At 38.1% G+C, this 23,245-nt stretch overlaps 2 protein-coding genes across 2 annotated transcripts; both read left to right on the top strand.

The window, feature by feature from the left end:
• Positions 1–5,481: 5,481 nt before the first annotated feature.
• apoea (apolipoprotein Ea) lies at positions 5,482–7,974 on the top strand. Its single transcript, XM_051872671.1, has 4 exons — positions 5,482–5,647; positions 5,896–6,046; positions 6,198–6,485; positions 7,352–7,974. Exons 1-4 carry the CDS (start codon positions 5,605–5,607, stop codon positions 7,689–7,691), a joined length of 822 nt encoding a protein of 273 aa, XP_051728631.1. The 5' UTR covers positions 5,482–5,604; the 3' UTR covers positions 7,692–7,974.
• A 766-nt stretch (positions 7,975–8,740) lies between these two features.
• si:ch73-347e22.4 (zinc finger protein 629) lies at positions 8,741–23,158 on the top strand. Its single transcript, XM_051872667.1, has 5 exons — positions 8,741–8,958; positions 12,475–12,603; positions 12,820–13,131; positions 13,206–13,496; positions 13,603–23,158. Exon 5 carries the CDS (start codon positions 21,134–21,136, stop codon positions 22,496–22,498), a length of 1,365 nt encoding a protein of 454 aa, XP_051728627.1. The 5' UTR covers positions 8,741–8,958; positions 12,475–12,603; positions 12,820–13,131; positions 13,206–13,496; positions 13,603–21,133; the 3' UTR covers positions 22,499–23,158.
• Positions 23,159–23,245: the final 87 nt, after the last annotated feature.

Here is a 23,245-nt window from a genome sequence, read left to right as displayed (position 1 = left end):
CGGTTCTGGCAATTTACCAGTATGAGAAGTAACATTACCAGTAAATTACCAGTATGATGCTTTGTGAACAAAGAATAAAAATACTAGTACGAGCACGTACAAGGTCCGAACGCGCTGATGTAAGAAGTCTGTTTTGGACCAATCATAAAGTTGGAGATGATGTGATTACTTTGCACTGTTTACAGTAAGCTCTGCTGCTTTTTATTAGTTTTTCTATGTAAATATGCACTAGATGGACATCTTTGACTGTTGTGCCGTGTTTTGCTGCTTTTTCAGCGTGTCACCTGAGACCCTGCCTTCTTTTTTATTCATCAGCGCTGCAGCTCTGCAGTTGGATAGCTAATATTATGCACGTCTTGTGTTTTTAATAGCAAAAACGCATTCTGTGTGATCATCCTCTTACGCCTGTCACTCAAGTCAAAAAATGTTGTCAAATTAAACTGATAGTGAAACTAAAGAGCTTCTCCTTATGGCCGAATATGAAGAGAACTGGATGCTGATGTGTGAATGGTCTCTTAATAATAAAAAGCCAGAACGTTGTTGCATGTGTGAACAGCATATTTGTGTATTTAGCAAGTAAATTCTGGTAATTTTACAGTAATGTACTGGGATTATTGTGTGAAAGGGTCTTATGTCTTCCGTCCGGTGAGACAGTAACAAATACATTGTTCCGATCTCCAGTCTGTCCAGAGAGACTGTAACAGATACAACCACATTCTGAGTCTCAGGCCTGCGAGGGTGAGACAATAACAGATACAATGTTCCTGTGCAGGAAGAGACAGCAACAGATTCCATGCTCTGAGTCTATAGCTTGTTAGGCAGCAACAGATATGACCACATTCTGAGCCTCCAGATTGTGAGGACACATTAACAAACATTATGTTCAGCATCTTCGTCCAGAGTGGCAATAACAACTGCTGCACGTCCAGAATCTCCCTGCCAGAGAGACAAAAGGGGATTGACCAAGTTTGACCAAGAGTCTCTGGTCCAGAGAAGCAGAAGACATACAGACACATTTGCAACCAGGTTAAGCTCCGGCGAGTAATCCTTCACTCAAAGATACCTTCGTCTGCGTGTTTCAGATTGTTAAGGACCTTATGCACCTAATTCAGGGCCTCATCTGCGTGTTCCAGATTTTAGGACCCTTTTGGTCATTCAGGAGATCAGCATCCAACAGAGCTTCACATTCAAGGCCTTTGGAAAAGGATTCCGGCACCTTTCCCCACTGCATTATTCCCCAGCACAACCAGTGGAAGAAGTCACCACCATCGGATTGCTCAATTGACCACATAAAACGTAAATATCACTTCACTAAATCTCTTTCCAGAGACCTTGGCATGTATATTATCAGTATATGATTTTCTAATTTACACTACATTTAATTTAGACGATACCAGTTAATCACTAAATAATCTTTCATTTATTTGTCTGATGCATAATAAGGTTCTTTACCTTAATAGTTTCAATAGTTTATCGTTCTATAAGATAACATAACCACTCCCAGCAATTTACAGTTTTTCAGCCATTTACAGCAATTTTTATTTGTTCAACAATTGTTGACTGTTCTTTACTGTCATGGTGAAATTCTTTTTTGGTGCCCTGCAATATGAGAAGGAAAGAGTCTGACACTCTCACACTCACCTTAGGTGACTTGTGACTAAAATGCGAAACATTTTGGGAGCACCCCTACATAACTAGTGTAAGGTTAAGTTAAACTGCTACAATAGTTACACACTATAACTTGGCATCATACACTAAAAGACTGTGGATCACCCACTGCCAGAATTTTCAATTTTCCGAACACAACAAACTCATACAGAAACATGCACCTCGTTGCCAGGATAATGAAAACAATGTTCTCAAATCAGCTCCAAATTTCAAACATGTTTGATATCCTCCAAATGGAAGAAAAACAGTCTGAAGCTAAAAAAAAAAATCAGAGTCTGTGTATAATACACTATGTGAATTTCTGTGAAATCTTTCAATTCCAACTGCCCAAAATGCAGACTGACTCTGACTTTCGACAACTAGTGTCAACTTGTCCAGACTGCAAATAAGGGCAGAAATCTGTACAAAAGCCGTATAGTGTATTCCAGTCTTTTAGAACCATAAAGGTAGTGGACTACTTGGATTTAAACATAAGCCCTCACTAAATTCATTGTTCTTTTATGTACTTTGATGAATGAATCTTGCCAACCTGTCCACATCCAACATAAGTGAATTAACTTATCTTTATCAGTTAGCCTGACTAAAGTATTCAACCAACACTCAAAAAAATGATACGTTGGATTTACTTAATTTTTTTTTTATGTCAACAGGTTCCACGTAATTTGGTTATGTTGCATTTAATTAACATTATTTATTTCAGTTAACTTAAATTTATTACATATGGTTAACTCAATGCCATTTAGTTGAATCAGGTTAACATTCTTAATTTTGTCCAAAACCATTAAGTTTAATTATCCTAAAATTAAAACAAATAATCCAGTTTAATTGAATAGTTTGTTTAGTGGATGCATTCAAGAACAATTTTCACAACTTTTACAAAATCTTTACTCTGTAAAGACTCTTGTTAGGTATTAAGTCAGAAAATGGTTTTATTCCATCTATGGCATGCCCAAAATAGTTGTTTGTATTATTAAAACAACTTTAATCATTGTTAGCAGGTCCTTAACCCAAGCACATGTTCTACACTTCACCACAATGGTAACCCCAAAACTATTAACATAACAGAAACATTTAAATACCAACATAATAGAACAGTAAACATTAAAAAGTCCCTTCATTTTCTCATGTTGCTAAAAACTGCTTAAAATAACAATTTATTTCAACATTTACTCTACCAGATCAGCCCCTTTGAAAAGCATGATGGGAAGTGAAAGTCCTGTTTGATTGAGTCCTGGTTGAGTTTACTTGATTGAAACATGTTATTTTAATATGAAAACATCAAGTTAAGTCAAAAAGTAATAGTTTCAAGTCAATTTAACATGAAGCAATTCAATTTGAACCAGAAACCTAATGCAATGGTGTTCAATCAAAATAAGTTGTTTAAATAAAGTGAACAGCATCAAAAAATATTTTTTTTTGAGTGAAGGTTGTTCACTTTGACAGTAAAACACCCAATCACCAAGCACCCATCCATCTTTTATTTTTAGTTTGTATTTGGTTTATTTCGCATTTCCGCTTTTTTGTTTTTTTTTGTTTCTAGCCCTTGTGTTCCCTTTGTTCCTTGTCAGTCGTTCCATGTTCCTTGACGTATTGTGTGTGTTCATGTTCCCAGTGTTTCCCTGTTTGGTTTTGCTTTGTTTTCATTAAAATCATTCCTCCATTTCTGTCTGCCTTCCTAGCTACCTATTGTTACAGTGAGGGATTTTTTTTAAAGATATATTTCAGTTGATGTAAAAGACCTGGATTAAAGTGTATTGGCCCACATTCCACAGGGTTTATCATTATCAGTTGATTTCCTGGGGAGAAAATTGGCCTACTTAAACACCTAAATATCAAAAATGCATCATGTATCCCTAGTTTTTATACATTACATAGTTGAAAATAATAAGCATAATACAGGGGTTGGACAATGAAACTAAAAAACTAAAATACCTGGTTTTAGACCACAATAATTTATTAGTATGGTGTCTGGCCTCCTTTTGCAGCCAATACAGCATCAGTTTGTCTTGGGAATGACAGATACAAGTCCTTCACAGTGGCCAGAGGGATTTTGAGCCATTCCTCTTCCAGAAAAGTGGCCAGGTCACTTTGTGACACTATGTACTATATGTTTTCTGACCTTCAAAAATACCCCAAAGTGGCTCAAACCTCAAAAAAGTGACTTCACTTTCATGTTCATCAAGCCATTCTGTCACAAGTCTTGGTGTGTGAATTGGTGTATTATCATGCTGATACACAGCACCTCCTTCTGGGTACAATGTTTGAACTATTAGGTGCACATGATCCTCCAGAATGCAGTGACGCACTCATCAAGCACAGTAGGGAGTGCCATTATATTGCAGCCCAAGCCATCACTGACCCACTGCCGTGCTTCACTCTGTGCAGCAACAGTCCAGGTGTTAAGCCTCTTTGGGGCTTCTTCACATCGTAACTCCCATGGATGTGGGAAAGACTGTGAAGATGGGCTCATCAAAGAACAATACATGTTTACATTCTCCACAGACTGAGATTTGCACTGTTGGCACCAATGAAACTGACAAGGTTTGGTTATAGCAGCCCGACCATGAATATTGATTGTGTGGAGCTCCCAATGAACAGTTCTGGTGGAAACAGGAGAGTCAGACAGTTACTCCTGTTGGATATGGTTTTGTCCTGGTATACCGACATTACCCTGGATACCATAGCTCTCGATACAGCACAAAGACGTGCTGTCCTGGACACAGATAAGCCAGCGAGACGTGCACCAACACTTTGTCCTCTTTTGAACTCTGATATGTCTCCCTTTATGTGTGCATTTTGCAATATTTTATGTACAGCAGTGCTATTGCTCTACTAATTCAACCTTCACACTCTGCTCTTACTGATGGAATGTAAAATCAGTGAAGATTGGCCACCAGGCGTGAAACCTCCAACACTATACTGGCCAGTGTTTCAGTTTCATTGTCCAACCCCTGTATATTAGGTAATAATAATAAACTAAATGTGATAAACAGGCAATGAGCCTTATAATGTCAGTTACGTAAATGACAGTGCCTACAAATTTATATTTATACTCCAATTGAGGCCTATTACACAGATACCTTTATCAAAACAACCTAATATTTAATCTAGTTACTATGCATGGTAGAGTCAAAACGGCCCTCTTGCACAAAGACTTTGTAAGAAATTCTCAAGATAAAAGACTCATTCCCTCGTGTTTGATATATCAGCTTGCTGATATGGTGTCTCATGTTTTAGTTGTTGGTTTTAGACAGGTCAGCGTGTTCCTAGTTTACAGTGCATAACACTTACAGCTAAATTTTAAGCATTACAATGCTCATTCCAAATGGGGAGAATGTGAAGTACAAAGTGATAAAATGGTAATTAGAAGAGAGATAAATGATAAGCTTTGATCCTTGAATCATGCAACGCAAGATGTTTTTTAGTAGCAAATGTCTTGTTGCATAATAATGAAATATTACAATTTTTAACATTTAGGAATTTCATTACTGTCTTACTTTTTAAAGTGTGGTCCATCTCTTTTCTGCTTCACTTTCTTTGATTGTTTTGTGTTATTGTGTTCAATACAAATACACGTTTTTGATGTTCTTGACGTATTTGTCTTGATGTTCAAATATGACATTGTTTCTGTGCTTTCACTTAAGTGGCAAGATCACCCAAACCAATGGACCACATTGATTTTTAACAAACCAATTTTGAATTATAGCACATCTTGTCCTTTTGGAACCTTAATTATGCAACGTGTAATGGAATGCTGCGATAAACAAGTATCTGAAGAGAAGAACTTTGGACACAGGCTGCCAATTCACCTGTTCATAGTCACATTATGGCTATTAACATGACTGTGATCCAAGTCATATAAATACCAGCTGCTTCAAAAACTCTCATTACAGAACACATTGGAAGATCTGTCTGGTGTACTGTCCAAAACCAATCATGAAGTTTGTGGCTGTAATCCTTGCTCTCGCTATAATTTCAGGTAAGCGACAATCAACAATGCCAATCTTAACAAATTCAAACCATAAGCTGACTCAGTGGAGGCTGACAGTTTGATTTGATACATACAGTATTCTTAGAACTTGGATTACTTTGACAGATCATTTGAATGGATTATGTGACGGTTTTCAATGAGACCTTGACCGTACAGATTATGCATCTACAACAATGTACTAACTGAATTATATTCCAAGCGCTAAAGAATATTTGTGCACCATTCTGACTTTGCAGGCTGCCAGGGGCGCTTCCTGTTTCAGGATGAGCCAAAGAACCGCTGGGAAGAGGCAGTGGATCAGTTCTGGAACCGTGTGTCTGAGCTGACCTCTAGGGCTGAGGAGATGAGGGACAACATCAAGGCCACCCAGCTCGGCAGAGAATTAGAGTGAGTAAATGCTACGAAACATCACCGCAGAGCAAACATCTGAGCAGCTCAATTTGCAAAGTTGCAGAAAAGACGAGACTGAGTGGAAATTGAAGTCCAGTTTCAAGAACGCTGATTTATGATACTAATATTCATTTCAAATTCTTCGCAGCACACTGATCGTTGACACCATGATGGAGCTGCAAATGTATAAAGATGACTTGCACTCCAAACTGGGCCCCTATGCGCAGGAGACTGCCCAAAAATTCAATGAAGATTTGCAACTGCTGGCCAGTAAACTCCGCACACACATGGAAGAAGCTAGGGATCGCGTCACTGAATACAACCAGGAGCTCCAGACTATGGTGCAACAGAACGCTGAAGATGTCAAGAACAGAGTCAACACCTATGCCAAGAAATTAAGGAAACGTTTTAACAAGGACATCCAAGAGATCAACAAGTAAGTCATGGTATTAAACTTAATTATAAAGCGGTTAGTTCCTGTGATTGATTCTGATTGGTCAATAGCTGTGTTTTATTCACGATAAACCACGGCTATGACCGCTTCACACAACGGTTCTGTGTATCACTACACAACACCCTTAGCAACCACTCTTCGCAATGTAAACTGTTCGTTCTCAGTTGATATTGTTCACTGAAGCTTACTGTATTGTGTAGAAGAGTACTGTGAGAAAGAGATTGAGTGAGAGAGTTTATTACCTGCATTTAGATTTAGCATTTTCTCTCAAGTCAGTCCTATGTTCATAATAAATGTATTATCTTGTCCTTTTAACAGTTAAGGGGTTTTCCCGTGACTGACAGCGCTAGTCAAAGCATTTGTCAGTTGTGTCTTGTTACGTGTTCGTAACAATTCAGTCTTTTCAATGTAAAAGTCTTCGCTACTGACTAGCACACTCATAAAGACAGTCTTTGCCGCCATCTAATGGCGTAATAATGTAACTTCAGTTGCTGTTCACGGTCAGGGACTATTTTTTCCGGCAGAAGGAAGGCTTTTAGTGAAAGTTTACTTCATGAAAGTTCCATTGATACATATTTTTGGCTTTAATATTTGTATTGTGTGGCAACCGTTTCATAAAAGCAATAAGGTACTCGAGGCTAGTGCTGTATCGTGAATAAGTCACGGATGAAGGGGTTGCAGGCACTATGCAACAACGTTTTTAGATAAAAAAAATAAAAATAAAAAAAACTTGTATATACATTTACAAAATATATTTTATAAAAAATTGCATATATAAAGTTATACTACAATATTCTATGAAAACCTAAATTTTGAGCAATTTTTCTGAATGTCCCTCTGATCTAAAGGAAAATGGAAACATACTTTGCGGAGGTTCGTTCTCGTGCTGCTCAGAGTATGGAGGATGTGAAGGATCGTCTTGAGCCTTACTTCACTGCAATGCATCAGCGTGCTGAAGAGAAGCTGTCAACTCTGGGAGAACTGCTGAGAAGCCAGTGTGAAGGAATAAAAGAGAAACTGGAATCACAAATTCAGGACCTCAAAGAGAAATTTGAGAAGACCACAGAAAATATGCGTAACACTCTTAAGGATAAGGCAGAGGAGCTACAAAATTGGTTTGAGCCCTATGTCTCTCATGTCCAAAAGCAACTGGAGACAATCTGGGAGGGCATTAATACAAGTGCATAAGAATGAGGTCTCATAAAAACATGATTGGATTGACTTTTTCACTTTGCTTACAGAAATGAAAGTATTGAATGTGTAAAGGTAAAGAGTGAAATATACCATTAGTACTGCATGTATGTAGCTACAGATGTAGACTATGTAATATAAAGCTTAATAAAAACAGCATGTACCAATGAGAATGACTATCCTTGTTATACACATATATTGTTAGTACATTGGTCAATGACATCACTTATTTTTTCCTGAATCTATTAATTTATTCAAAAATAAATTACAAATACATTTATATGCTAAACATGTTTTCATTTCTGAATTATCACATCATTCAGGTCATGTAACTGTCCGGATATATTTATATAAATTAAAAGGCTGGATTTTTTTTTTTTTTTTTTTTGCATATTGGCATACATAGTTTGGCACATTGTTTTATTATTATTATTATTATTAATAATAATAAAATAAGCAGTGTTTTAAAATGTTAAAGGGATAGTTCACCCAAAAATGAAAACTCTGTTATCATTTACTCACCTTTATGTTGTTCCAAACTCGTATGAATTTCTTTTTTCTGTTGAACACAAAGGAAGATATTTTGAAGAATGTCGATAACCAGACAGTTGATTGTAGCCATAGACTTCCATAGAAGGGGGAAAAAAAGAATGTCTGGTTACATTCTTCAAAATATCTTCTTATGTGTTCAACAGAAGAAAGAAACTCGTACAGCTTTGGAAAAACATTATGGTAAATAATGACAGAATGATGACAGAATTTTCATTTTTGGGTGAACTATCCTCCTCTCTTTCTTTTTTTTTTTTTTTTTTTTTAAGAAAATGTAGGCCTACGTTTTTCAAACCAACATAAAAACAATTCCAATTTAGAGCGTTTTTGAACTAGATTTTAAATATCAAATATCCATTGTCATTGATCCTTATAATATAATACGATATATTGTGTGGGTGTTTCCAATTTTCCAAAACAATATTTAAGTTTTATGCACTCCCCAGTACAACAAATAAATGAAATCCCGAGAAGTCTCCCACACCACACGGACCTCTCGGTCTTCCGGTCTATTACGGATGTTGTGTTTGGATACACCAGAACCCCACAACAGACCACCACGAGGAAAATAAGCAAATGTATTGAACACGAAAGATAATTTACACGACAATAATATTCGTACAGTAACAACGCTCTGAGATTAACGGGACTACTTATAACAGCGAATGATAAATGACCGCGAGCGAGCCATGGATTAAGGGCGCCGACCGTATAGGTAAGTGCACGAGCCCACTGTGTTTTCGCCCAGTGGATTTATTTATTTATTTATTTATTTATTAAAGAATACAAAAAATGATTACCAGAACTGCTTTAAAGTGTTTATCGTGCAGACGACAGACGCGGTTTTTTTCAGGGCATCCAGATAAGTCGTGTTACATGTATGTTTTTATAAATTCAGTAAGGTTTAGTTTGCAAGTTAGCATACAGCTAAGATTCAAGCGCGACAAACAAACAAACTTAGTCAAACAAAACTTTCGAATTACTATTTGTGCACTAGAAGTATACGGCTTTTGGGAATATTTTACGGTCGACTGCACAAGAAGCTGACCACATTGAATCCCCCCTCCCGTTTTGCAAGCAAATTTAGTTCCGTTTATTAACATTCTTCCTCCCCATGTGCTTTTAAAATTAACATGAAAAAAATCACTATTAGAATGATATTAACGAAAAATGTTTTAATTATTATTTTATTTTTCTATCAACATAATAATCTGTGGAGTTGCTTTTGTCAGGATGCACATTTAGTCAATCCTGGTTTGAATTTCTGTCTGTGTTTAATATTTAATTTTACATAAGTAACAAACCTTTTAACCAAAACAAGTAACTTTGCGTGTATACAAGTTGGCATCAACAAACACAGTGGCAAGTTGGCATCAACAAATATATATTTACAAGAATCATGATTGTTTATCTAATTCGATGAATGAATTCATCAGTTTGCACCCTGGAGAAACAAAAACTCTAAGAAAATTGAGTTGAAACTAAAATTGAATAGAAGTTATAGTTAAAAGGATGGAAACAAAGATGTTACAAAAATGTGGCTTACCTTTACTTCCTTACTCCATAGAGGTATGTCGACTATGTTGGGGCAGTTTCAGACTTGAGAATGTTGCCATGTAAGACAGAGAAGGTGCAGGCATGGAGATTAAAATTAAATAAATTAAAGGACAGTATTATAACCTTATGGAGCAGTCAAGATGGTCATCTTCGTTTGATAAAATTTAAGGTCTAGCAGTGTCTTCTTTTTTTTCTGACACTTAAAGGGTCATGAAATTCTAAAACACGTTTTTTAAGATGTTAACAGATATGTTCTGGTTGAACATCAATGAAAACAACAAAAGCACTCATTGGCCCGGTTTCACAGATAGTGCTTAGTTCAATTAGGGCATTTAGCTTTTATTAAAGCTTCAGTCAGTAACTTTTTTTGGGGTTAAATTATGCAAAATCATTTTTGAGGCAAGTACTTACCTTAGCCCGATTCACAACGGTAAGCTTGTAATAATGTCCTCTAATCTGAGTGGTACTGGTAGATTTCTGCGGGAAATTCGAGCATGCTGCCGTTTGTCTTTGTGTCATTATGTCACGTCTGTTTACATAAAGGAGTTCCAACTTGTAGGCAATATCGTATGCATGTGAGGATGCTGCAGGTGATGGATCATTTATAGCTTTTTCTCACACATTAAATACACAGTTACGAATGCTGATGTTGCTAACATTAACAATTTGAGAATAAAGTATAACAATAATAATAATTTGCACGGTTTGATGTGATATGAGCTAAGCGAACGTTAGATTTAATCACCATTAGTAGCGCGATATATTGTAATGCTTTTTTTTTTTCTCAGTTTGTCAAAACAGAAGTGGCAGATTTGTTACTTACTTGTTCAGATGACATTTTCCGGTAAAATTCTTATTTTGGTCATACTTCCAAGACTACAATTTGTGATTCCGAAGTACGGTACCCACCGGTGCGGTAACTGAGAGTCACCCCCCATTCTCCTCAAAACATTAGATTCATCCGCGCTGAAGAGCCGTGCCGATGCCCAACCCACGTAAAGATGATAATTCCGCAAATAACTGCAATTGCAGGTTTCAAACAGAGATGGCGACAAAGAGGTAAAACTTACGGACTGCAGCTTTAATATGCCTTAGAAAAAAACATTACTGGTGTGCATCTTGAGACAAAACAATGACAATATTAAGATATGTCAGTGCAAGTTGCTTTCAGTTAAAACAGCTCAAACATGCATTTTAGTGTGGGACTAGGCTTAAAGGGATAGTTTACCCAAAATTGAAAATTAGACTATCCTATGATTTACTCACCCTCAAGCCATCCTGGGTGTATATGACTATCTTCTTTCAGACTAACACAATCAGAGTTATATTAAAATATATTCTGGCTCTTCCAAGCTTTATAATGGTAGTGAAGGGGGCGTGAGATTTTGAAGCCCAAAGAAGTTCATCCATCATAAAAAGTAATCCATACGGCTCCAGGGGGTTAATAAAGGCCTTCTGAAGCGAAGCTTCACTTTATAAACTACTAATAACTAGCTTTTGGCAGATGGTCATACGCATCGATTCCGACGAAAGAGTAACCCCTGACCCGACGCATGATGCATTGACGAACGCGAAAGCGGATAGAGCAAAACAAAACACTGGTCATGAATTAGAAGTCTAAAACGAGAATTTTTAAAGATAAATGTCAGAGAATTTCTATATAAGAAGAAAATCTTGATTTTGTTGCCCAGCCCTATTTGTTTGAACCGTGAGAGGTGTCTAAACTTATGCTACTACTACATCCTACATCGTGTCAGAGGTTAACTCTTTCGCCGTAAATTGATGCGTACAGCTGTCTGCCGGAAGCTAGTTATTATAGTTAATAAAGTTTTAAATATGGATATTTTTCTTACAAAAACCCATCGCTTCGCTTCAGAAGGACTTTATTAACCCCCTGGAGCCGTGTGGATCACTTTTATAATGGATGAACTTTTTTTGGGCTTCAAAATCTCACGCCCCCTTCACTACCATTATAAAGCTTGGAAGAGCCAGGATATATTTTAATATATCTTTGATTGTGTTGTCTGAAAGAAGATAGTCATTACACCTAGGATGGCTTGAGGGTGGGTAAATCATAGGATAATTTTTGGGTGAACTATCCTTTTAAGCCTTGTCTGTGAAACCAGGGGTATATGTTTATTAGTAAAGTAAAAGTGGTTATTTTTTCGTTTTTCTGAGCTTATTTCGATCTTTCGCAAAGCAAAGTTGAATCAACATCACGAAAAGTGAGGTATATGCGTTCATTCAGAGTGGTGCTTGGCTGTCGTGGCTGGAGAGTACATGTGTACATCATCAGTTCCTCCGTATTATTCATGAGAATAAACTCTTTTAATCCAATCACTGCACTGTTACACATTAGATCGTATTATAGAGGAGAATTCAAATGTCACACAAGATCGGTTGGCGTTGTTTGTAAAAGAAAGGCACAACAGACACAAAACAAATGAGAATGAGTAAATGCAGTAGAAAATACAATAATAGTGGTACGAAATGGAATGAATATGCATAAAAATTCTGCTATGTTTGTTTTAACACTATCATGTTTTGCCTTGTTTGTTTTTTGAAAATATATTTTGATTTATTGTTTTGCTAAAATTTTAGCATTTATTTTGCTTTACTAAATCTAATTTCTAAGCTTAAAACTAAATCTAAACTATTCCCCCCCCCCTCACAGGCATTTTATGAGAACTTTTCAAATCAGATCAAGCATTTGGGTACCATGGATGGCGAGTTACCACCATGGAATAAACACGGAAGCCATAACAGCAGGGTTCCCTATAATATATCAGGGGAACATCAGGAGGTAAGTTACAGTAATTATATTTCTGTACATTATGATAAAGTAATGACTGAGGGAAATTATGGAGAAAGAGCAGAAGAGTTCTCTCACAGTAACTGGCTCCAAACACAGCCAAAGGTAAGTGATATATCAATTGTGAGGCTGAATAGCAACATTGTTAGGTTGCATCCAGCTCCTCACTTCTAAACTTAACTATCTCTTTTTTTATTATTTTTTTAGGATAATGACTTGATAGGAGACAGCTTTGCAGCGGGAGAACCCGTGTCATCGCTGTCATCTTGTATGAGTGGTGCATTTAAAGCTTTGTTACCAGATTACCATGGAACTTCCTCAGAAATGACGACAAATTCTGTTAAATATTCATATTCTCCCAATAATCATTGTCTCATCAAACCTGGTGCTGCAGTGGATGATAAGATAGTGGAGAGAAGGGAAAAAAGCGATTTTCTGAAAGACCCTTTGTGTGAAGCATCAGCTAGTGTCACACATTTGCTTCCACCCAGATGTGCCCAATATGTGCCACAAGAAAAGGTATGTGACCTCTACAGCGCATACCCCAAATAAATGTTATTTCTCCATTGTCACCTCCATTATTTTTTTCACAGGACCAAGGAAACTGTAATTGGACGTCCGTGATCAAAGATGCTCTAGAGATGAGTAATGGAATGGAAATGGAACCGACTTTATCCATGGATGTATGTGGCCCCTTAATAGACTTCAATGCTGTATATAAAGGACCTGAAACTGAGGCAAAATTTACATTAAGAGATGACTATCAGATAGCAGGATCCAAACTAAATGAGAGACAGGATGGGCAAGGAATGAAAGAAGAACCGGATTCCTTTATTTCAATGTTGTCAGATGGCATCAGTAAAAAGAAAGATGTTCTGGAAATGGTAGGAGCTGATATCAAAAATCTTCTGAATGTAGATTTTATAAAACAGCATGCAAGCAATCAAAGAACAAATAATCAATTTATTGTCATATTTTATCTATTTGCAGGGGGAAAGTGATGAGCCAAGCGTATTAGCTGTAGGATCATCTCTAGGAAAGGAGGAACTTGGAATGACTGGATTCAGAGAAAATGAGCCAGGGTTATTATCAGGATTTAATAGGAGTTCATACACTCCTTTTTCTTCTTCAGAAGGTTTTGTGAAAAGTGAAAAGTTCCCAGGTATTCCTTCGGTCAAGCAGTCTGTTGAACACACCCTCCAAGGAATCACACAAGGATCCGAGTCGTGCAAAGATGTCAGTCCAGAAAAAACTGCGGGCACAGATATTTGCTTCAAACATGCAACAGGAAACAATAAAACTGTTCCTGAAGGATCTAATCTATATGGTTTTCATCATCTTGATCTTCAAAAGGACTGTCACCAAGCAGAGATTACAGATGGAAACACTTCAATTAATTACCAGGATCATTCCTTACAGCATGATGTGCAAGACAAGAAGGTAAACACAAGCAATCTGCATGTCTCTGAGTCTAAAACAAATAATGCTGAAATCAGTCTAAAGATGGAAACAGAATCTGCCCCTGAAATTAATAACTCTACTTTAGGGTCAGAGACAGTTCCAGATCAAACGGTTGTATCCAACAAAATTCATCTCGATTATAAATGTAAGGATTCTCCGATAGAACCAGGGGAAAGTGGCAAATTAAATCCAAGTACAGTTCTTCTGCCTTGTGATGAAAAGGTACAAAACTCTGAAAAAAATGAAAACACATTTCTCAACATTACTTCAGAAAGCAGTATTCCTCCAACTACTGAGAATGTTCATGCAGCTCCACCTTCTCCCACTTCAAGGATCGATTGCTCCTCTCAGCCTAACCTACAGAAAGCATTGCAAAAGTGTAAGAAATCAAGAAAAAGAAGAAAATCTGAACTTGAGAAATTAAATGGACCAATACACAAGTCTAATAAAAGAGATTGTTCTGTGTATGGCACAGGAATCTGTGCTGTCAAACCGGACACAACTGGAAGTGAAGAAACTAATCAAGACTTTTCATTGACTAAAAATGACAGTACTGCAATGAAAGAAGAGGACTTAATTACAAATGGTGTAAACCCACCTTCACCTAGAAATAAATTACTATGTCATTCACAACTGCGGATGACACAACTTGAACTAGTGGAAGATACAGCAGAGACCTCACGAAAACCAGATCATAGCTGCTCTGAAACCTCTCAGGTAAAAGCATCTTCAACCGCTAGGATCGACAAGAAGGCTGTTTCTAGAAGGAAACAGAAGAACAGAACAAGGTTACATTTAGAAGCAAAAAAATCTGCTAGATTTAGCAATCAGTGTTTGTCTCAAAGCACTGTCTTGTCCTCAGAAGAGGACTGTACGTCACATTTTCAGGTCAGTGACGCCACCCAGGTGAAAGAAGTCAGTAACCCAGCAATAATCCAACAGGCCATCTCTGGATTAGAGTCCAGTATTCCTGAGTGCAGTCCAAAAAAATCTACAAAAAAGAAAACATTGCAAACAGAAAAATATGCTCTACTAACACTACAAAGCAAAGGTGATCCGCATGATGATCTCACAACATTTTCAGAAGTTGAGGCAGACTTAATGGACTTCAAGAAGCATCAGAAAGTGAGAAGACCTGGTATAAAAGCTTCTAAAGGCAAAAATGACAAGCATGCAACTAGTCTGCTCAATAGTCAGCCTTTACTAGAGTCTGTGAGTCAAACAGATTCTGTTTCAACCTCAGTGACTGAATCTTCAAACATTCTAAGCCCTCAGAAAAACCCAAAGAAATCAAGGCAAAAGAAAAGAGCAGATATCAAAAAGGCATCAAAATCCCCACAAGAGAATATTCCCTTACCGTTATCCAAATCTAAGGAAAACATGGTGATTTCCAACACAAGGACTATGACAGAAAAAAGATCTGTAAAGAAAGCTATTAGAACAGATGACTGTGACACTACTCTTTTGGACTTACAACCTTCTACAGCCACTCAGGAGCAAAAAGATTCTGCTCCAACTGCGGAAACGGAAGCTGAGTCACCAATTGTTTTCAGCACACCAAGGAAGTCGGTGAAAAAGAAATTGTCAAATATTAAACGTAAAGCAGTACATATACCTGCAGTTGACCAAACAAAAGCTCAAAGTGTTTTGAATCCACTCTCAGAATCTGATGCCAGCATTGTGCAACCAACTATAAGAAGGTTCAGCACAAGAAAAACACTTGACAAATTTGTTTCTCATAACACAGTCAGTGAGAACTGTGAATCTGTTCATTTGAATCAGTCAGTTTCTTCAGATGATTCTGTGTCTGCTACAGTAACTGAGTTTTCAGGTTTCAGCCAAAAGAACACAGAAAAAACATCAAGTAAAAGGAGAAAGACAAATATCAAATTTATGGAGGCACAAACATCCACTACTAGCCAAAAGAAAGATGTTCCTGTACTGCCTTCAGAAGACTTTGCATCGATTGTGGTTTCGAATCCAGAAAAGATTGTGAAAGTCAAAAAACTTTCTAGAAACAAAACAAATGACAACCACTTAAATGATCATTTGGTTGAAGACACATCTTTATTAGCATTTGTGACACAAGAAAATTCTATTTCACCTTCAAAGATTGACTCTTCAAGCAGTTTTAGACAAACCAACACACTGAAAAAGCCAAGAAAAAAGACTGCGACCAAAATCAAAAATGAGGCAGAAGAAATACTCGGTGTAAACCAGCATGAAGATTTGGTTGCAGTAACCTCAAAACCTAGTGCAAACATAGTGGCCTCCAGTTCACAGATGACTTTAAAAGAAGAAAGACTTGTGGAAAAGGCAATTACAGAGGAAGTGAAGGACAACCACGCAACTGCTCTTTTTGTCATGCAGACTTCTACAGCCACTTTGCAGCACGCTGAATGTGTTTCAACTTCATTTGCTCACAGCACACCAAAAAAATCTAAGAAAATGTCTGACATTCAAGGTGGAGTACTACATACACCTGCAGTTGACCAGTCAATGCAACAAGAACTCCATCCATTTGATTCTTCATCAACAACAGAAATTGATAATGTCCTAAACCAAAAGAAGATAAAAGTGAAGACGAAAAGACAGAGTAAAAAGTTCACTAAACGCAAAACACATGTTACCCAAGCAATCAGCAGTATTAGAGAACAGTCTTTTCCAGCTACTGTGCAGCATGAAAATTCAGTTTCAAACAGAAACACAAATTCAAGGTCTGAAGAAATGGCACAGAAACATAAGAAAAAGAAAACATCAGCACTAAAAGTTCGAAATTCTCAACCAGAGGACTATGCTGAACATTCTACGATTTTGCCAGCACTTTTGCCTCCACCAATATCTCTGGGTAAGGATGCAACACAAGACCCTTGCATAAAAACAGATGCTGTGAAAGAATCAGCTGAAAGTCATGTTGAAAACCAGGATTTCATCACTACTGAAGCTGTCGCATGTTCTCAGAGCTTGCTGAAGAAGGCAAAGAAAACAAAAGGGAAACAATTGCTAGTGCAAAAAGAAGTTAATGAACAAAGCAAGATCCTAGAGCTGGCACACAGAGAGAACAAAATGTCAGATGCGCCATCTGTTGTGCGGGAGGTAGCTTCTGAGAATTTTGAAACGTTAGAAGCAGACAGCTGTGACCAGCATTTGAAGGTTGCTAAGAAGAAAGCCAAAAAATCCAAGCAAATTGCAGAAACGCATGAATTTGCTAATGTTTCTTTGTCTCAAGAGAAAAACACTGGATCAGATGAGGCAGGTGTCATGGTCACCTTTACACAGATCCAAGATTTCTGTGAACCACCTGATGGTCAGACTGTAGGATCACCGCAGCCTGAAAAAGATGGTGATGTGGTTAATCAGAAAGATGTAATCAAGGAAGAGAGTAGAATTAAAGACCTCAAAACCACAAAAACCCCTAAAACAAAGAGTAGAAAAGCTGGACGAAAGAAGAGGAAGATAGCAGGCCTGTTAACTCAAACAGTTAAAGAAGAGGAACATAAAGATATATCTTATGATAACAGAATTGCCTGTGATTTTCAAAACAACACACAAATTCAAATTTCTGATAGCTCACAGAGGACAGCAGTTATTCCAGAGGAATCCGTAACGAAATCAAGAAAATCAACCCGCACACAAAAAACTAACTTGGGTTTATTTGTTGAAAATGTGTCAACCCAGGGTTCTTTAGACATCACTGAGTGTCATACAAGGCTTGGAGAGACTCTTTACAGTTCCATGCAGCCTGCTGATTGTGAAAACCAATACACTGTTGAGGAAAAGTCACCAAGACGAGGAAGACCGCCTTCAATTAAAAGCAAGGAACAGAAGTTACCGATAGCACATTTAGAAGATAACGCCTCTCCATCTGTCCAGATCTCAGATCTCTCTTCATGTGAGGACAACGCAAAGACTCTTTCCAGTTCCATGCAACCTTCTTATTGTGAAGACCAGTACACTGTTAAGCAAAAGTCACCAAGACGAGGAAGACCGCCTTCACTTAAAAGCAAGGAACAGAAGTTACCTATACCACATTTAGAAGATAACTCCTCTCCATCTGTCCAGATCTCAGATCTCACTTCATGTCCGGACAGCACAGAGACTCTTTCCAGTTCCATGCAACCTGCTGAATGTGAAGACCAGTACACTGTTCAGCAAAAGTCAACAAGACGTGGAAGACCCCCCTCAATTAAAAGCAAGAAACAGAAGTCATCAATAGCACATTTAGAAGATAATACCTCTCCATCTATTCAGATGTCTGATTTCTCTTCATGTCCAGACAGCACAGAGACTCTTTCCAGTTCCATGCAACCTGCTGATTGTGAAGGCCAGCACACTAAGCAAAAGTCATCAAGACGAGGAGGACCCTCCTTAATTAAAAGCAAGAAACGGAAGTTATCTATAGCACATTTAGAAGATAACACCTCTCCATCTGTCCAGATCTCCGATCTCTCTTCATGTCAGGACAGCACAGAGACTCTTTCCAATTCCATCCAACTTGCTGATTGTGAAGGCCAGTACACTGTTAAGCAAAAGTCACCAAAACGAGGAAGACCCTCCTCAATTAAAAGCAAGAAACGGAAGTTATCTATAGGACATTTAGAAGATAACACCTCTCCATCTGTTCAGATCTCAGATCTCTCTTCATGTCAGGACAGCACAGAGACTCTTTCCAGTTCCATGCAAATTGCTGATTGTGAAGACCAGTACACTGTTAAGCAAAAGTCACCAAGACGAGGAAGACCCCCTTCAATTAAAAACAAGAAAAAGAAGTTATCTATTGCCCATTTGGAAGATAACACCTCTCCATCTGTCCAGATCTCAGATCTATCTTTATGTCAGGACAGCACAGAAAATACTGTCAAAGCAGCTGCAAGTCCAGCGAAGCAGAAAGTTGTCCAACCCCTTAAAAAGAGAAAGGTTATTAAAGTGGATAATGTAATGGTTACCAAACAATTGGGGGCTGATCCCTCAGAATCCCTTCAGAGTGTTACTGATGACTTGTCACACAACATCCCTGCACTTAAGCATAAAAAAGGGAAGAACTTTAAAAGACTTAAGTTATCAAGCTTGAGAGTGTCCAGCAGAACATCTGAACCATCAGTCAAAGGTTTTCAGAAAGCAGATATACATTCCCTCCCTCAAAATTTCACAAACGATTTCAATGAGAAAGGGGAAACATCTTTGCCTATGCCTGGAACAGTGAAGAAACAAGATGGAGATGTCCTGGCAGATATAAAGATTGAGAATAAGGCAACGGTTAAAGTAGTTAAAGGAGGAAAACGTGGTCGGAAAAGACGAAAAATTAAAGAACCACACCGTGACCTTGTAACTGAACATGAAGAGCTTCAAAGATTATCAACAAAAGCCAAAAATAACAAAATACAAGATTGTTCTGAACCAGCTAAAAGTTTACTCACAAAGTTTAGTATAACTAATGAATGCTCCACTGAGGAACAAAATAGTATAGTTTCATCAGAGAAAAATGATAATGAGAAAACCAAGCTAAGCAGTGTTGAAATGCTCCCAGCAATAACTGTAGGGACCTGTCAGATAACGCCAAAAACAGAGGTCCTATGCAGTTCTTCCACTCAGCTGTCCTCCAATTTAATGAAAGAAGTCAAGAAGTACAAAGAACACGATGCTGAGCCAAATGGAAATGATTTATTTGCGGTTATTGATAATACAGGACTCTCTGGTGGAGTCTCTAGTGGAATTTGTAACTTAATTTCTAGCAGTGTGGTCAAAAAGGAGTCAGAACACATTGAGCTGAAATGTACTCAGGAAACAGATGGACTAGGTGTGAAAATGTCAGGGGAAAAAATACCTGACAACTCATCTGAGATAGAAAATGCATTTCAAACATCTACAGAACAGAAAGTGGATGGCTTCACACAGGATAGTGAGGAATGTGTTGTAATGCCAAACAAGGTGTCTAATAAGAGAACAATGAGATCCAAGCCTAAAGAAATAATGAAGAAACCTCTCACATGCAAATACTGTGGTGTTTCCTTTCGGCACATTACAGCATATGCCATTCATCAACGCATTCATACAGGTGACAAACCCTACAAATGCAAGATCTGTGGAAAAACATTTGCTCAGCTTTCTAAACTGAAATCTCACCGTAATGTACATAAACAGGATACCTCTTTTCCTTGTCCTTGCTGTAGCCAAAGATTCTTGCAGAAAGAAGATTTGCTATGTCATTTTCAAGTCCACTTGCAGGAATCAAAAGCGAACAGCGAACCACATAAGGCCATTAAGAGCAAGAAAAATACTTCATCAGATGTGTGTTCAGAGACCCCAAACAATTATGGGTGCCTTATTTGCAAGAAAAACTTTGTAAACCACATCAAATTGCAGAATCACATGCAAGCACATGAAGTGAAGAGGCCCTTGACTTGTAAAGACTGTGGGAAGAAGTTTTGGAAACCGTCAAGCCTCGCAGCTCATGAAAAAAGTCACTGGCCTGTTAAACCATATGCATGTTCGATTTGTGGAAAAGGCTTTAACCAGCTGAAGGCCCTAAAAAAACATTCTCAGGACCATGCCGGCGAGACTCCTTTCTCCTGCTTTCACTGCGGTCATGCATTCAGTGCCCTGTCTGAACTTAGGATGCACCAGGCATCAAAAACATGCATTGCAAGGAAGAACGATGAGGCAAGCGGTAACATTGAGGGCTTTATTGTAAGTCAAGGAGTTGATGGTCAAGTGAACACACCAGTATTCTTCAAGTGCCAAATATGCAAACAGCTTTTCAGGAAATGGTGCCAATACACTCTTCACCTTCAAACACACACCAGTTCTCCCCCATACATTTGTTTTTCTTGTGGTCAGTGTTATGAGAAGGATTCAGAAATGAATGTTCATTGTGAGGTTTGTTGCCAGTCAAGTGGGGAGGAGCAAATTTGTGGTCAATCACTCTCTGAAATAATGCAAGGTGTTACCCAAGTCTACCCTTTAAAGTGTACCTCATCTCAGACTTTACCAAGTACAGGACTTTCGGCTGAATTCCCAAACGCAGACCAGCTCGGAACAACTCCCGCAGCTGCCTCAATCGATGGATGTGGTACCTACACAAACAGGAGACACAGATCTTTCACAGCTTCCTAAAACTTGTTCTACCCTGTCACCCATCAAGCTCCCAATTGCTCAGTCACCCAATCATTCTGATGTTGGCTGTACTTCCACAAGTAGCTCTCTAGAATGCATTGAAATCACTCCGAGTCTTTGGAAATTTAAGTGTTCACGTTGTGGTCAGCGATTCGAGCAGTACAGGACTTTGAGTGCTCATCTGCAAATGCATGCTCCTGGATTCAGATATACCTGTGCACATTGTGGACAGTTCTTTGAAAGGTGGAGTAAACTATGGCTACATCAGCGACGTCATCGCCTAAAAAGTCGTCGTTACTCTTGTAATCAGTGCAATCTGCAGTTTCATTTCTTTAGCTCCTTTAAAGAACATATGATCGACCATGCTGGGCAGAGTCCGTATTCTTGTCCGCTCTGTCCCAAAACCTTCATTCAGGAGGCAAGCTTACATGCTCACCAATGTGAGTCTCATAAACTTTGTAAAAGTCTCAAATGTGATGTCTGTTCTAAGACTTTCAGTAGTTTAACAAACTTAATCAAGCACAGTCTTCTGCACAATGGTTCTACCTCTCACATTTGTCTCCCTTGCAATCTCTCATTCACAAATACAAGAGTCTTAAAGGAACACTTGAAAACGCACACCACATCCCATAGACCGGCCCTCCCTGATATCCCATCAGAGCCACTCGATTTTCCTCACAAATGCAAGAGGTGTAAAGCTAGCTTTTCAACGGGAGATTTGCTGTACGCTCATCAGATACGGCACTCTAGAGATGCAAAGACTCATGTCCGTCCAGCATTAGTACCTACCTCAAAATTGTCAGATTCTACCCCATCCACCACTCGAAGGAATCATATATCAGACCTCAAACTTGATGGAATACCCAATGATGAAAGCCTGTATGTTTATTCCCACCCTGACAGGCTCTATGTGCCCCCTAGTCGCAGAGTACAGATTCCAGTCATTAATTTGGACCCTGATGAACACGAGGAGGCCTCAGACTCTCAGAATACCAGTCCTGAACTTCCAAACAGTGAAATCACTGCTCAGTCTGACAGCACACATCTACCTCAGGCCACATCAGGTCAGGAAACCACCAACCTAAATTTAAGTGAAAGCATAAAGGAGATGGCTAATGGTAAATGTAATTACAGCCGCAGGAATCAGAGATCTAGATTTGTGGAGACAAGTGTTGATATGGAGATAGAAACAACTGCTCAAGAAGAGTCGGAGAGTTTTGAATGTGCAGACTGCACTGAAAAACTTAGCAGCGTGTTGAGCCTTTATGAACATTATATACTTCATGCAATGGGAGATACATATGTACATTGATAATGTTGGAAGGTAGATGGTTTCCCGTGGATTTACGTTTTGAAATGAATGTTTAAAACAAATGTTGACACTCTTATGTTTTACAGTCCCACTTTGTTTTTGCCTGTTTAAAGCCAATATTGGCAAAATGTTTTTTATATTTATCTTGGAAAAAGGAGCATTACCATACCTCTTTCTTCTAACATGCTCTTTGAGCCCTGAGGTTTTAGTTTAAAAAGTTGTTGCCCACTAGCCATTCCTAGAGACTGTACTGCAAGGGTCATGTCACTATGCCTTATCTAAAGTCATCTCTGTGCTGCCCATTTTTCAACATATTTTTATTTGTGCCTTCAATGAGAGGTTTGGTTCTGTAAAGGATCTGTAAATAGCTGTAAAAAAAACTGCATATCTACACAACCTGCTAGTCCGCCCCTGTAAAAATTGTACTGGTCATTTTCAACATTCCAAACTGAAATTTTGTAACATTGAGAGGTGGCTAAATATAGTTTAACCTAAAGGTTTCATATATGAATGTCTGGATGTAACAAAATATACTGTATATTGTAAAATTGTGTAGATCTTGAGAACATTTCTGGGGAAAATGTTTGCTTTTGCAAAGATGACTTTAAGAATTCTTTTCATTGTATTCAGTTTTTTGTAAATAAAACATACTACTAGTCATGTGTAATATTTTCATTATATTGTCAAAAAAAGTCTACGGTCAAACCAAGGTGAAACATTTCTTAGCAAAATAAGGACCTGTAAGGC

This window comes from Ctenopharyngodon idella, chromosome 19, assembly GCF_019924925.1.
Source record: "Ctenopharyngodon idella isolate HZGC_01 chromosome 19, HZGC01, whole genome shotgun sequence".
Lineage (NCBI taxonomy): Eukaryota > Metazoa > Chordata > Actinopteri > Cypriniformes > Xenocyprididae > Ctenopharyngodon > Ctenopharyngodon idella.
This window is presented reverse-complemented; position numbering and strand designations above follow the sequence as displayed.

What these genes read in the sequence shown, in the direction of transcription:
- si:ch73-347e22.4 (XM_051872667.1), top strand. Translation starts at nt 21,134, where the DNA reads ATGGATGTGGTACCTACACAAACAGGAGACACAGATCTTTCACAGCTT.
- apoea (XM_051872671.1), top strand. Translation starts at nt 5,605, where the DNA reads ATGAAGTTTGTGGCTGTAATCCTTGCTCTCGCTATAATTTCAG. An exon ending in TGCTCTCGCTATAATTTCAG is followed by an intron (nt 5,648 to 5,895) that starts GTAAGCGACAAT and finishes CTGACTTTGCAG; the next exon opens with GCTGCCAGGGGCGCTTCCTG. An exon ending in CAGCTCGGCAGAGAATTAGA is followed by an intron (nt 6,047 to 6,197) that starts GTGAGTAAATGC and finishes AATTCTTCGCAG; the next exon opens with CACACTGATCGTTGACACCA.